Genomic DNA, 12,998 nt, shown 5'->3' with positions numbered 1-12,998 from the left:
AATGCCTCGGCGTGTGCTGTGCATGCTAAGCAGCCCGCGCCGGTCGATATGGCACGGGTGGCTCTCCGCAAGAGCGGGCCCAGCCTGCCCAGGAGAGAGAAGTTTGAGCGCGGGGCTGCTGCTGCCCATCTCCCCCCAAGCCGTGGGGGGGTTACAGCAGCCCCCAGCCCCGCGTGGATGGGGGCCGCACGCCCCACTGGGACCCCGCAGCAGAGGAGCTGATGGAGGGGGACCAGGCAGGGCTGCTGTGGGCATGCGGGTGCCTAAACCCCATCCCCGACCCTCAGCAGGCTGCAGGGCAGCACAGAGGGGGCTGGCCCCTGCTACAATCCCCCCTCCTCATACAAAAGGAGCAGCACAGGCTGACCCCACACCCCCCACACCCCTCCAGGGCTGCCTGCACCCTGCAAACGTCCCCCAGGGCAGCCAGCACCCCGGGACCATCCATTCCCAGCACCAGGCGTGCAGCCCCGGCTGCTTTTCCCCTTCCAGCCCCCAGCCCTGCAGACAGCCCGGTGCAGGATGCGGCCCCATCCAACCCCCCCGGGGGTAACCCCGCTCCCACAGCCCCTCCAGATGGCTGCGAGGAGACTAACGCAAGCTGACAGGCTCAGCACTGCCGGCCAGCTGGGGCCAGCTCACGTCTCCTCCTTCCCCCCTCGCTTTTTTAATATTAACATATTTTTTTTCATTGTTTTATCTTTTTTTTTTTTTTTGAAAGCTCCCTTTAGCATCATCCCCAAGGGGTGAAGGGGACCAGCAGAGCTCGCCCGGGACACGCCAGACACCGAATTCCCCAACTCCCCAGCCCGGGGCAGGGCAGGCAGGAATCGGGGCTGCACCGAGTTTTTGGGACGACCTTGCAAGCGGGTCCTGCACAGCAAAGGGGGGGCAGCACAGAGGGGCCCCGACCCCCCCCTTTTTACCCCCCAGCCTGTTGGATGCATCGCTCCTGCAGGAACTAAGTTGAGCTGCCGGAGATGGCAGAGTCATTTGGCACCACCCAAAAATGAAATAAAACACAAATTAAGCACAAATTAAGGGGGGGGGTGCTCGAGAAGTTCCCAGCACACCCCGAGGGGGGCATGGAGAGGGTGATGCCACCGCACCGCAGCCCCGCATCCGCACCCCTGCAACTTAGCAGCGGGCTGGGGACCCCCCCCTTATTTTGGGGGGCTTCTCACCCTCCCCCAGCCTTTCCACCCGATCCTGCCGGGGGGTCGCGGGGTCCCCCCCGGCTCCTCGGAGCTGCACCCCCCGCAGCATCCCCGCCCAGCCCTACCTTGGGAGAGGAGGAGTGCGGCCATCCCGGCGAAGATCACCCAAGAGACGGGGTGCTGCATTTTCGCCTGGGCCATGTTCACCGCCGGCTGCGTTTCTCCCCCCTCCTTCCCCACTCACTGCCTGCCGGGGAGAGGTTTACAAATCCAGCGTTTCCCAGAGCGGAGCGCAGATTTCGGGGAAGGTCGGGGGGGAAAGGGGAGAGGGGAAGGAAAAGGGGATGGGGGAGAGGGAGGGGAAAGGGGGGGGGGGGTGGGGGAATTAAAAAAATTAAAAAAAAAAAAAATCGGGAAAAAAAATAAAATCCGCGCCGCGGGGTGGGGGGAGGGAAAAAAAGAAAAAATAAAAAAAAGGGGGGGGGAAAAAAAGAGGGAAAGGGGGGTCGGAAGGGGCGGCAAGGTGCGAGGGACAGGCGCTGCGTGCCCGCCGCTCCGGCCCGCACCGCACCGCAGCCGCCGCTCCGGCAGCGCCCGCCCCGCACCGCGCTCATTGGCTCCGGGGCCGCCGCCGGGGCCGCCCCGCAGCGCTCCCGCACCGCTCCCGCACCCGTCCCGCAGCCCCCGACCCACCCCCGGGGGTAGGGGTACGGCCACGGGGTGGTTCTCGCCGCGCAGCAGCCCCCCGGGTGGGTAGGGGAAGGGTGGGAGGAGGAGGGGTGCCAAGGCGCGGAGCCCTCCTCCTCCTCCTCTTCCTCGCGGGAGGAAGGCTGTGTGGGGGTCAGCCGTGGGGTGCTGCTCACATGGGTGTCCTCGGGAACCCATTGCTGTGTTTGCCTCCAATATCCGCAGGCTGTTTCACAAAATAACCCTCCTGCTGTCCAAACCATCCTGGCCGGGTCCAGACAACCCAACCAAAATCACCCCAACCCATCCATCACCCCCAAATCAAACCCTCCCATCCCATCCCACAACATCCCTCCACCACCCCCAACTCTCCCATCCCATCCCTCCATCATCCCCAAATCAAACCCTCCCATCCCATCCCCACCCCATCCCTCTACCACCCCCAAATCAAACCCTCCCACCCCATCCCTCTACCACCCCCAAATCAAACCACCCCATCTCTCCATCACCCCTAAATCAAACTCTCCCATCCCATCCCTCCACTACCCCCAAATCAACCCCCCCCCCACCCACCCCCAACCCATCCCATCCCAACCATCCAACCCTTCACAACCCAACACAACCACACACATAAGGCCCCCAAGACCAAAATCTTTTTTTTTTTCCCCAGCATTTGTCCAGCACGCAGCATACCAGAAGCACCAAACCCCGAGAATCCCACCTGATGAAACCCAAATAAGTGTCATGTTAAATATTCATTATTTTCATTAGTGGTAAGGATGGCTCATTTCGTTGCACGAAGTGACTCACGGCCCCGTAAAACAACGTTATAGGCAGAAAAATGACAAAGCAAAAAAAAAAAAATCTTGGCTTTTTACATTTTACTCCTCCTCAGAGCCTTCCAAAATCTGAGCTGTTCACTTTGCAATTCAGAAGATTTGGCTGCAAACTCTGGGAAAATCCAGCTGCGTTTCTCTCTTCCCTCCCTATCGCCGCCGCCCAGCGAGATCTGCCGAGGCGGACCGGGGCCAGCAGCTCTGCTGGGGGAAGGCGACAAGCAAGAGGTGCCAGACCCTCCCCTGCTGTCCCTTCTGACCACGGCAATCCCAAAGAGAGCAGGGAGCTCGGTGCAGTGTCCCCAGCCTCATTCCCCACCCTCCCCATGGCTTGGGTTAAGCTGCACACCTCGAGGGGGTGCAGGGCTCTCCACCAGCATCTCACGGTCACAGCCTCCCAGCTCCTCGGGTGGCAAAGGGAAGGGGACAGGACTGTTAGTGACCCAGGTTTGCACTACAGGGTATTTTTAGGGAAGTTTTTTTTGACATCAGACCTCTCCACCTTATACAGGCAAGGCTCAAGCCACCCCTCCAGCCCTAAGCAACACAATGCTTCGGTCGCCTCAAGTTGCCCCATTTGGGGCCCTTTTGGCGAGGTGTAAGGGTTCCTCTTCCCAAAACATCATCTCACCCTCTCTGCATCTTCCCCACCAAGTTCCCTGCAACCCCACAGAGCACCAAGCAGCCGCCACCGCCCTCCCCAGCGCTTCTGAACCTGACCCCGACTGCCGAGCCAGCTCCCGTGGCTGGAAACGGTCCATTAGGTTAGTTTGGTTTATTACCTACACATTATCCTTTAAAAAACAAAACTTCCCCGTCTATTTGCTTAAGCAGAGAGAGCAGTTTATAAGCAGGCCCTGTGCAGTAGCTGCTCTTCCTACGGATTTGTTCTATGCATTATTAATTCACACAGCACTCGTTCAGAGCACGTATATTTACCCGATGCACCGGAACAGCTCTTAAGGAGCCTTCGGCTTGTGGCTTTGTGGAACATCAACTTTTCATGTTGAACAGCAGGTGATGTTCAACAGAATGCCTTGCAATAAATGCCTAATATCCATTACCCTCATACATATCTATGTGCCGGGCTGATAGCAACATACAGATAGCAGGGCTGCACTCCCGAGATAGGGGGACGGGGGGAAGAAGTTATTCATTGGAAATCACACGTATACGAGGTGTTAAATGCTGTACCTGCATGCACACCGAGCCGCAGAGAGAGGGGGGGAAGGCCCCTTTTCGGCAAAAATTTCCACAAAGTTTTAGATGAGATCCCTCCCTCTCCCCCTGATCTGAAGACCAAAGTACAACACCTTACCCAAAAGTCTGCAGGGAAAAAAAAAAAAGTGACATGCTGTTTTGAAATGAAACCTCTAACTGGCTCTAAAAGGAACGTCATGACCTTGCTGAGCAGCACTGCATAATTTTTAATAGACATTTTTTGCTGGAACTGACAGACTCCCAGGCGTGGTTTTATTTCGCTAACATTTTTCCAGAGGGAAATGCCATGTTTCATTGGATTTTTTTCATCATCCCCACATATACATACCTATAATTACTGTATGCATTACAATAGCATTCACAAGCCTTTGATAAGATCCCCGTTCCATTGTGTTAGACTCTGTGTGTACACCCGGTGAAAAACAGACCCTCCCTTGAGCTCTGAGAGTCAAAACAGAGCAAGCAGAGAACGGTGTTGAGACAAGAGCAAATTACTCCTCATTTTACAGCAAGAAGTAAAGCTTCAGGAGGCTAAGTCACCACCTGAGGTCAGAAGGGGAATTTCCAGCGGTGCCAAAAATGAACACAAATCACCCAACCCCTACACGGGGGGTTCAGGACCTCCCTGCTTCCTCGTGCCACATCCCCCAGCCCAGGTCACTTCTGCTTCCTCCTTCACCGGCACAAGGGGTGTGCTCGGGGAACACTTCTGCAAAGCATCACGACAGCTCTGGGACCAGCCAGCAATGCACCAAACACCCCTTTTTCTTAACAAGGGATACAGATCTTGGGGGAAAAAGTCATAAAGCTTCGGCTCAAAGCATCTGCCAGCCTACTCAAAGGCACTTTGGCACCCCCGTGCCCTTGCACGCACAGGACGCACGGAGCCAGACAGACGAGTACCACAGGCAGTCGCCGTGCGTGTGGATGCTCGGCTTTGCTCCTTTAATTACACCTCCTACGGGCAAGAAAGATAAGCCCAAATGGAGTGACTGCATGAAGGGAGGAAGCCTATAAGTTATTCATAAGTTCAGGCTCAAGCTCCTCTCTTGCTTTCGCTCCATGACACCTTCAAAACATATTATTCATCTATTTTTTCCTCCTCTGGGAAGAGAGATGGTAATTGTAGTAAATATATCACTGCCAAGTCATCCTCGCAGCCTCCGAGCCTGCACGGCGCTAGGGGTAGGGATCAAAGGCAGCGGCCGCTTCTGAGACATTTTGGGGTGCCCAGGCTCCGTGAAGGACATCTCCCCACTGCCCATGGGGAAGAGCCCCCACAGCTCCAGGACACGGGGCATTCAGCATTCACCACCCCCAATCAAACCCTATCAGCCCGACCACCTCTGCCCCATTTTGGGCTAAAATCCTACTTTTGGGCTAAATTCCCACTTTGCATTTGGGAACAGCTCTACAGCAATCTGGCCCAAAGACTTCCCTGCACCCTCACTGAGCTCTGGCCAGGACTGCCTATTCACTCGGGGTGCTGCACCCCATTTCCATCACAGCCTGATGGAGTTTGGGCAAAACAAGGAGCAACCCACACCATGGAGTAAGGGTGGTGGGACGCGACTCTGCTCCTGGAACAACGCCATCACCAGCAGCCCTGCATGCAGAGAGCCTCGGGAAACAAGAGCCACGGCACAGAGGCTTTGTTTGCCCTCTCCAGGCTGTTCCAGACAGCGTAAAGCACCTAACGCTACTGCCAGCTGAAGCAGCTCTCCTCGAGCTCAAGAGGTTGGTTTTTCTGAATGCAGCGACGCGGATTCCTCATCTCAGCCCCATCGCATCGCTCGCCACACAGAGCATTTGTTGCACTCCAGTGCAAAAATAACCCTGAAAGCAGCGTCTGTGGGCACTCCGGAGAGGGGAGGGCGAAGGCACTGCCGTAAGGCGCCTCGGAGAAGAGAGACAGGGCATGGATTTTATTTGTTCTCGATTCCCTGGGAGGTCATTTACTGCAGTGCCCCTGGCACTTCCCCAGCCTTTTCCAGCACATTTGATTCTTGCGAGTTTTCTTAACCTCATCTCCTTCATTGGTTATTGCTCCTCCAGTGCTGAACTCAGCAAGATTGCTTCTGTTTAGAAAGAGATTAGCGCTGAGTACATTAAACAGGGTAATGCCACTTACTAAAGGGCACCAGATCAGCACCCAGCTCCAAACGCCCCCAACACCTTCCCAAAATGGGGGCCTCCAGCCAGGACTGCTCGCAGCAGAAGCCTGCAATGCACCGTGCATGCCAGCCTCGTGCCCCTGCAAGCCCTACAGCCCACCCTGCTCCGATGGGCACCTTCCTCTGCTGGGTCAGTGCCACCATCCCCTCAATTTGCTCCTTTCCCCACACCAACCGGATTCCTCCTCACTCCAAACATTTCACAGGGACATTTTTCCAGTGCCCACCTGCCGGAGCACGTGCTGCCACCAGTCCCTGTCCCAGCCGGGCTCTTATCGCAGCTCAGCACCTCGTCTCCGTGCTTCCCGGCTGATGAGATGTGTGTTTACCCACGGATTACAAGGAGGCAACAAGCCCACCCGGGGAAGAGGCACTGTTGCATGGGCAAAGACTCTGCAAACAGATGGCTTGAGGAGATAGAGGATGTTTGCTACCTTGTGCGTGCTTTGGGCTTGAGGGTGACACAGCCCCAGCACATCACTATGTTCCTTTCTATTTTTTTTTTTTTTTCCCTGCTTGAGCCCTCTCGGGGAATTGGAGAGAAAAGACAGAGACTCAGCCAGCTGCCAGGGCTTGTTTGGGAAATAAAGGAGCCTGCAGCCCCCTTGGAGCCCCAGGTGGCCTCATCTCACAGCCCCTGGTTGCTGTGCTCCCAGGTCGTGTGATCTGTTATTTATTGACCGATATTCCCCATTCTGGAAGGGCCATGCCGTAAGAGACCCTGTATCACAGAGACCCCACCTGGAATGCAGTGCCCAAGCACACCCAGCACCTCTTGTGCCTTCAAGAGCCAGCACACCTCCAAACCCATTCCCTCTCCAGTTGGGAAAGGAGAAACCCAGCTAATCCAGCCCTACAAGGAGCAAGAGTCCTTTTCCCAAATAACCCATCACTTTTGGAAATCCACATTTGAGATTTGAGCTTCTCCCACTTGCCGTGCCCCCCCAGACCGATTTAATTCCCTGCCTGCTCCTTCTCCCCTCCATCCAAGCCTGCGCAGGCCGGTGGTATTATTCAGCAGGCTCAAAGCACGTTCAAGATTAGTTCTGTAACCTGCCCGGCACAGCCAGAAAATTGAACGTGGTAGGAAAAAAAAAAAGGAAGGAAAAGAAAAAAGAAAGAGCCAGCTCTTGTCAAGAGCATGGTAGTACAAGGAAGTAATTTTTCTCTCCCCGTTTCAGTTGGACGGCGCTGTTTACGTCTGCGCTAGACGCTGCCTCCTTTCTTCTCCACCGTGCAGCTGGAGCATCAGCAAATTGGAGAGGGGAGACACAGGGGGAAGGCAATAGCAACTGAAATTGGATCCTATTGAATTTTCAATAGGACACCAAAAATATATACATATTTCAGGGCGCGCGTGTATAGATATAAGTCAATGGAGGGATCCGTGAATAGCCGGTTCTGAATAATTACAGTGGGGGGAAATCATTGGAATAATTAGCAGTTGCTACCAGAACATTCAGCAAAATGAAATGCCGAGTGGTGTTTATTAAACAGCGCTTTATTTTCAGTTTGGGAAGAAATTAGGTGGCAAATACACAGCAGTGCTGAATGATTGGAAAAGCCTGGGATCATTAAGATTGCTCAAGCTGCCTTGCCCATCCCCTCTGTTTCATTCCCCTCCTTGTGCCTTTCCTTGCTGTTTCTCTCTTCCTTTCTCACATTTCAGCTGCAGCAGCATCAGGAAGGGGCTCCTGCAGCCCCCAGATCTCACTGTGGGACAGCAGCACCAGACCAGAGCACCCAGCTGCTACCAGCCAGCAACCCCAGGGACACTCTTTTTGATCACCTGCAACTTTCAAAAGCTTTGAGGATTCGTGTGGTTGTGTGTTGTGTTTTTTTTTTTGCACCAATATCCTTGGAAAGATGACACACAGCCCACCCAGCACTCCGCAAGCCTCAAACAGTGCCTGGCATACGCTCGGCTTTCTTCTTTCTTTGAGAAGAGCAAAAGCCACATGAAATTAGAAATTACTGTGCAGCACAGGAGAAAGAGCAGGAGGGAGACTGAGCATGGCCAACAGGCTCCAACCTTGCAGCAGCAAAGGGTTGTCTAGGAAGAATAGCAGGAAGAGTGCACAACCACATATGAAGAGCAGGTAGACTCTGGGAGTCTACTTTTAGGAAGGAATAGCACATTTTCAACCTAATGGACGTTTTCTGACAGCTCTGAGCTTTGCAAAATAGGACAGGAAAAAGAAAGGATCAAAAAAATGCATACGCTTCAGAACCACGCGGCCCCCGGCCTGCTGGAGGTCATTCCACCATCCCCACCACCGCCACCTCCGAGCCAGGATTTAATGAGGACATTGTGCACGGATCCTGGTGGAGCACAAAGAGGAAAGAAAGCAGGACAGGATGCCACAGGGAGGGGAAACGAGGCGGGGAGCACAAGTCCACATCCCTCACCAGCTCCTATCCCTTCTCCCCTATCTGCCGCAGTACAAACTAATCAGCCACAGGGCTGAGGAAGGAGAGATGAAGTTTTAAGGAAGGTGGAAGCTCCTACGTGTATGCACATGGTTTAGATATCTCAAAAGATTTCACACTGTATTTCACATTATTCACATTTCTAAGCCTTCGCAATGCAAGAGGCGAGCATAAATGAGGCAGGTCAAAAGCCTCATAAGCTTGAAATGTCTCTGGGTTTGCAAAATCACTTTCTGAAGCTTCCAGTTCTGGATTAAGCAGGGTTACCTAATGCCAGTCAGATAAAACCGCGCTCCAAAAAACTCACTGTGCGAGCAATCTTGCACCTCACAGACACAGCACAAACCACCTTGAAAGTTTGGAGAACAGATTTGCGCCCTCCAGACGCGTGTAATCTTGTAATCAGCAATAAGCCTGCCTTACCTTGGAGATGTCTTCTCCTCGTGGAGATGCAGCACTCCAGCACAGCCAGGAGCATCGGCGTGTCAGCACGGCCCAGCCTGCAACAGAGAGAAGATGCTTGTTCACATGAGGTGCACAGGCTCTGACCATCACTTGCTCCTGTAGTTACTGGGGAACACATTAAGCAACTTCCAACACTTTTTGTGCACATGCCAAAATGCCCAAAGTCATTCGATGCATAGAAACTTTCCCTGCTGCATGCTCTGATCCTGAGCTGGAAAATGCAACTGGCAGGAGCTGGACTCGATGGTCCCCTCCAATTCAGGATATTCTGCAATTCTATGAACTCCACAGCAATATTTTGGGGGGATTTTGGTAACATCAGCCTCAAGACTAAAAGCACCGAGCATCCTGAGCCCTCACCAGCACCTGTACACAAGGATGCAGGGGAATGCCCAGCTCTGCAGGAGACAGACAGGAGAATTCACGCTGTGCCCCTGTGAACGGAGAAAAACCCCAAACCAGGAAAACTATAGGGAAAAATACAGACTCACTGTTAAACACAAATCTAAAGTAATTCCACAACTCATTGGCATCCGTGCCACAGCCCTCTGTCCTATCTTGACTTATCATACCTATTAGCACTCCGCAATTCAGTGGCCTCTGTTTCACTGCACCACCTCTGCTCTGCAGTAAGGCCAGCTTCCAGCACCAGGGGAAAACAAAAACAAACTAAAAAAAAAATACAAAAAGGCAAGCATCCAACACAATAAAAATAAATTAAAACCCCTGGAGGACACTGAGAAGAGTTGTGGCTTCTTTTACTGCATTTTCCAAGGTGCTGTTTAAACACAGAGAGGGGAAAGTGCATAAATACATCAGCTGGGCTCTCCAGCCTGGGGAAGGAGCACATCTTGCAAGGAGCAGCAGGAGCTGGGGTAATCACACTTCTGGCTCCATGCAGCACCCAGCCCCACACCAGGGGCTCTTGGCCTCAAAATACTCCATGCTGGAGGGCTGCAGGATAACAGGACAAGGTGCTTTTTCTAATCACCTGTTTCCCAGATTTGCTTGCTTGAAAGAAAGGTCAGAGCACAGCCAGCTCCGTGCCTGCATCTCCAAAGCTTCTCCAGCCCCAGCAGGGACTAGGCTTTTTTGCACCAGCTGCTACAAGTGTAAGTTTGGAGGGGGTTATTTTGTTCCTTTATTTTTGCTTTGTTTTCACCTCCCTTAATGTTTTAAAACTAAATGAGTGCAACCAAATATTTCCACCTGGAAGGCTTTTTCTTTTCTTCTACAAGAGGTGGGAAGGGTCACAGGGCACAGCACAGCCCCTTCCCCACCATTTCAGGGGATACAGGTTCATTTGCACTGGGGAAGGCTTGCCGTGCACATAGACAGAGGTAACACAAGCATACAACCTCTGATTTTGTCCCCAAAGCAGCAATTTACTGGCATTTATCCTGCAAAATGCCTTTGTGCCCTGCAGAGTCACCCCACAAAAGAGGGGCAGATTTTTACCCCAAATGTAGCAGGGGAAGGGGGTGGCAGCAAAAAGCATTTGCCTATTATCGGATCTCCCACACCAACCTCTCTCTTCCTTTCCAGCTTCTCCTTACACTCCCCAGACACCCCACTCACAGACCCTGTCCAAAGCAAGCTGCCATGGGGATGGGAGCTGGGGCCTAAAACCCCTCTCCTATTTTGCCAGGTCTCCAGACAGCAAAATAAAGCAGACAACTCACCCACCGACAGAGCTCCTCAGCACAGCCTGGGACAGCAAGAATTAACTTAATTTTCCTCCTCTGTGGCCCCAGCTCCTCACAGAGAGCTCTGGGCCTGGCCTAACCCTTTCCTGCAGGAGGAGGAGCCCCACCAAGCCCTAGCACCTGGGAGGCAGCTCACCCCCTCAGGCAGGGCAGGCCTAATCCCTCTGCACAGCCCCACAGCGAGCCTCATCAGGCTCATGTGGTTTGTGGTTATTGATAAATTCATCAGGTTTTTCACCTGTTAGGGAGCAGCAGCCTGCACAGAGCAGCCAGCCCCTGCTTTGCCCTGGTTCCTGTTCCACCAGGCTGCAGACACGGGTTTCCTCTGCTCCTTTCCCCGCTGACTGCAGGACCTTGCAGGCACTAACCCAGGCATAACTGTGTGGTATTTTCTCCCTCAGTCACTCCTACTTGTGAAGCCAAAAATTATTGAGCTTGGTCTGTCCAGGAAGCAGCTGCAGGCATATTGTCCCCACCTGGATCTCCTGAGGCCACCTGGGGAACCAACCCACACCTGATTTGGGGCAAAGCGCCCAGGTTGTACCCAACAAGAGCAACGCTCCTGGCCTGTGTTGGCTTCTAGATGAAGACATTAGCATGGCAGAATGGGACAAGAAGGGGACAAATAGCTCTGGGGACATCCTGGGGAGACACACATTTAGGATCTCCTGCCATGGCACACAGGCAGAGGCATCACTGGAGCACCTGGGGGGGGGGAACAGCCCCCTGGCCACAGGCTGATCCCACCCAAGGCGCTGACACTCATCCTAATAAATATTGTTAAAAGTGAAAGTCTCCCCAGAGACTTCAAACCTCAGGCACAGGTGTTCAGGCTGTGGTAATTGGGTGAGTCATTCATTAGAGGAAATGCAATTTAAAATCTATTACAGTTCTTAAAACACAAAGCTTTCTTTCCCCCCTCTCTGGCTCAAGCCCAGCAGTAACCAGTCTCCCCCTGTGCTTTACTGGGAATATTTCTGCTAGCGGGGAGCAGGACGCGGGCACAGCCCTCCCATCCCACAAATCCTGCCAGCTTTTAAAGCCTGTGCTCAGTTTATAAGAGCCCTTTCATGGGTTTAGGATGATTATTTTTAATATAAACACAAAAATAAAAAATAAATGAGGGAAGTTGGAAAAAAAAAATGGAAGTGAAAAAGGCTGCAAGGACAAATAGACTGATAAAAAACTAGCTGAGATGAAGGACTGAGAAATTCTTTAGTCTGGGGGAGAGAAGGGAGGTACAGTTTGGTCATGGGAGAAAATGCCAGGTGTTTTCTCTTAACAGGGAGAGTCGCAGCAATAGCCAACAACTGAAAGGTAAAGGCAGACAAATTAAATAAAGCACAAATGTTTAGCGGCGAGGGTGATTAACCTTTACACTAAACTACCAATGGCAGTCCTGGATTCAGCATCTCTGGAGATCTTTAAATCAACCCTGAACACCTTTTTGGAAGATTTATGTCCAACACACACAAAATCCGAGGCTCAGGAAAGAGGCATCTAATGACTTTCTGGGGCCTGGTTATGTGATCTAAAAGTCCCCTCTGGCCCTAAATTCATTGTGCTGCTGCAGCTGATCCCAAATTGATCAGGGGAAGCAAAATCCTGCACAGCCAAACCTCCTGCCTGAATCTCTGGTGTTTTCCAATCAAGCCCTGAAGTTTTGTCATTGGAGCTGCTCCCTGTATGTCCTGCTAGGAGAATATTCTGCTTGCATATCACCTGAAATTCAGGCTCAACCAAACACGAGCAACTTGGGGAAAGTTTCATCAAGCATTCTGCCTATTTGCCTTCTCTTCCTGCCCATTTGCAGATGACTTTTGGTGAGAATCAAGAAGAAAAGAAAGAAAAAAGAAAGAAAAAAAAAAAAAAAGCAGCTGGAGAGATGTTTCTGTAAAGGTCCTCCTTCTCCAAAGCCAAACAAGGAACAAACGGACCAGGCAGCTGGCTTTGCTTTCCCAGGCACCCAAGTGCTGGCTGCACGCAGGTGGCTCCAGGCACTGTGCAAGGCTGAGCAGAACCAGCAGTAACAGAACACTTCAGGGCAGTGTAATTGCCACGGCAGGGGAAGTTTTGTGTGCACAGACCTACTGGCAAAGGGAGAAATCCCGCTTCCAGCCAGCATCATTGAAGCAACTCACGCTTTGAGTGCCAAGGTCTGCCATGGCTCCTTCCCCCTCCAAGACACCGTCCTTTGCTTGCTCTTGCCCTGAGCTCCCACACTTGTTGGTTGCAAGCAGTCACTGGAGCTTTATGCAGCTCACCTCATGCACCACCCAAAAAGCTGCACGGGCTGCTGCACAGCCTGCGGGCACAACGGGC

At 52.8% G+C, this 12,998-nt stretch overlaps 1 protein-coding gene across 5 annotated transcripts in view; it reads right to left on the bottom strand.

The window, feature by feature from the left end:
• Positions 1 to 11,034, bottom strand: part of LOC110353623 (protein CEPU-1) — a 327,673-nt gene extending 316,639 nt beyond the window's left edge. The window contains exons 1-2 of one of the 5 annotated variants that reach the window (XM_038167580.2): positions 10,915 to 11,034; positions 8,929 to 9,005 (exon numbers count right to left, since the gene is read on the bottom strand). In XM_038167580.2, the coding sequence (XP_038023508.1) occupies positions 8,929 to 8,983 (55 nt within the window). In that variant the 5' untranslated portion in view covers positions 8,984 to 9,005; positions 10,915 to 11,034. Of the gene's footprint in view, positions 1 to 1,282; positions 1,501 to 8,928; positions 9,006 to 9,961; positions 10,039 to 10,652; positions 10,775 to 10,914 lie in introns of those variants that run through there. The other 4 variants (XM_038167579.2, XM_072027628.1, XM_072027627.1 and 1 more) reach the window with 4 other exon arrangements.
• Between the last annotated feature and the right edge of the window lie 1,964 nt (positions 11,035 to 12,998).

The sequence above is a fragment of the Anas platyrhynchos genome, chromosome 25 (assembly GCF_047663525.1).
Source record: "Anas platyrhynchos isolate ZD024472 breed Pekin duck chromosome 25, IASCAAS_PekinDuck_T2T, whole genome shotgun sequence".
Taxonomy (NCBI): Eukaryota; Metazoa; Chordata; class Aves; order Anseriformes; family Anatidae; genus Anas; species Anas platyrhynchos.
The sequence above is the reverse complement of the archived record's forward strand: the minus strand, read 5'-3'. Positions and strand labels throughout refer to the sequence as shown.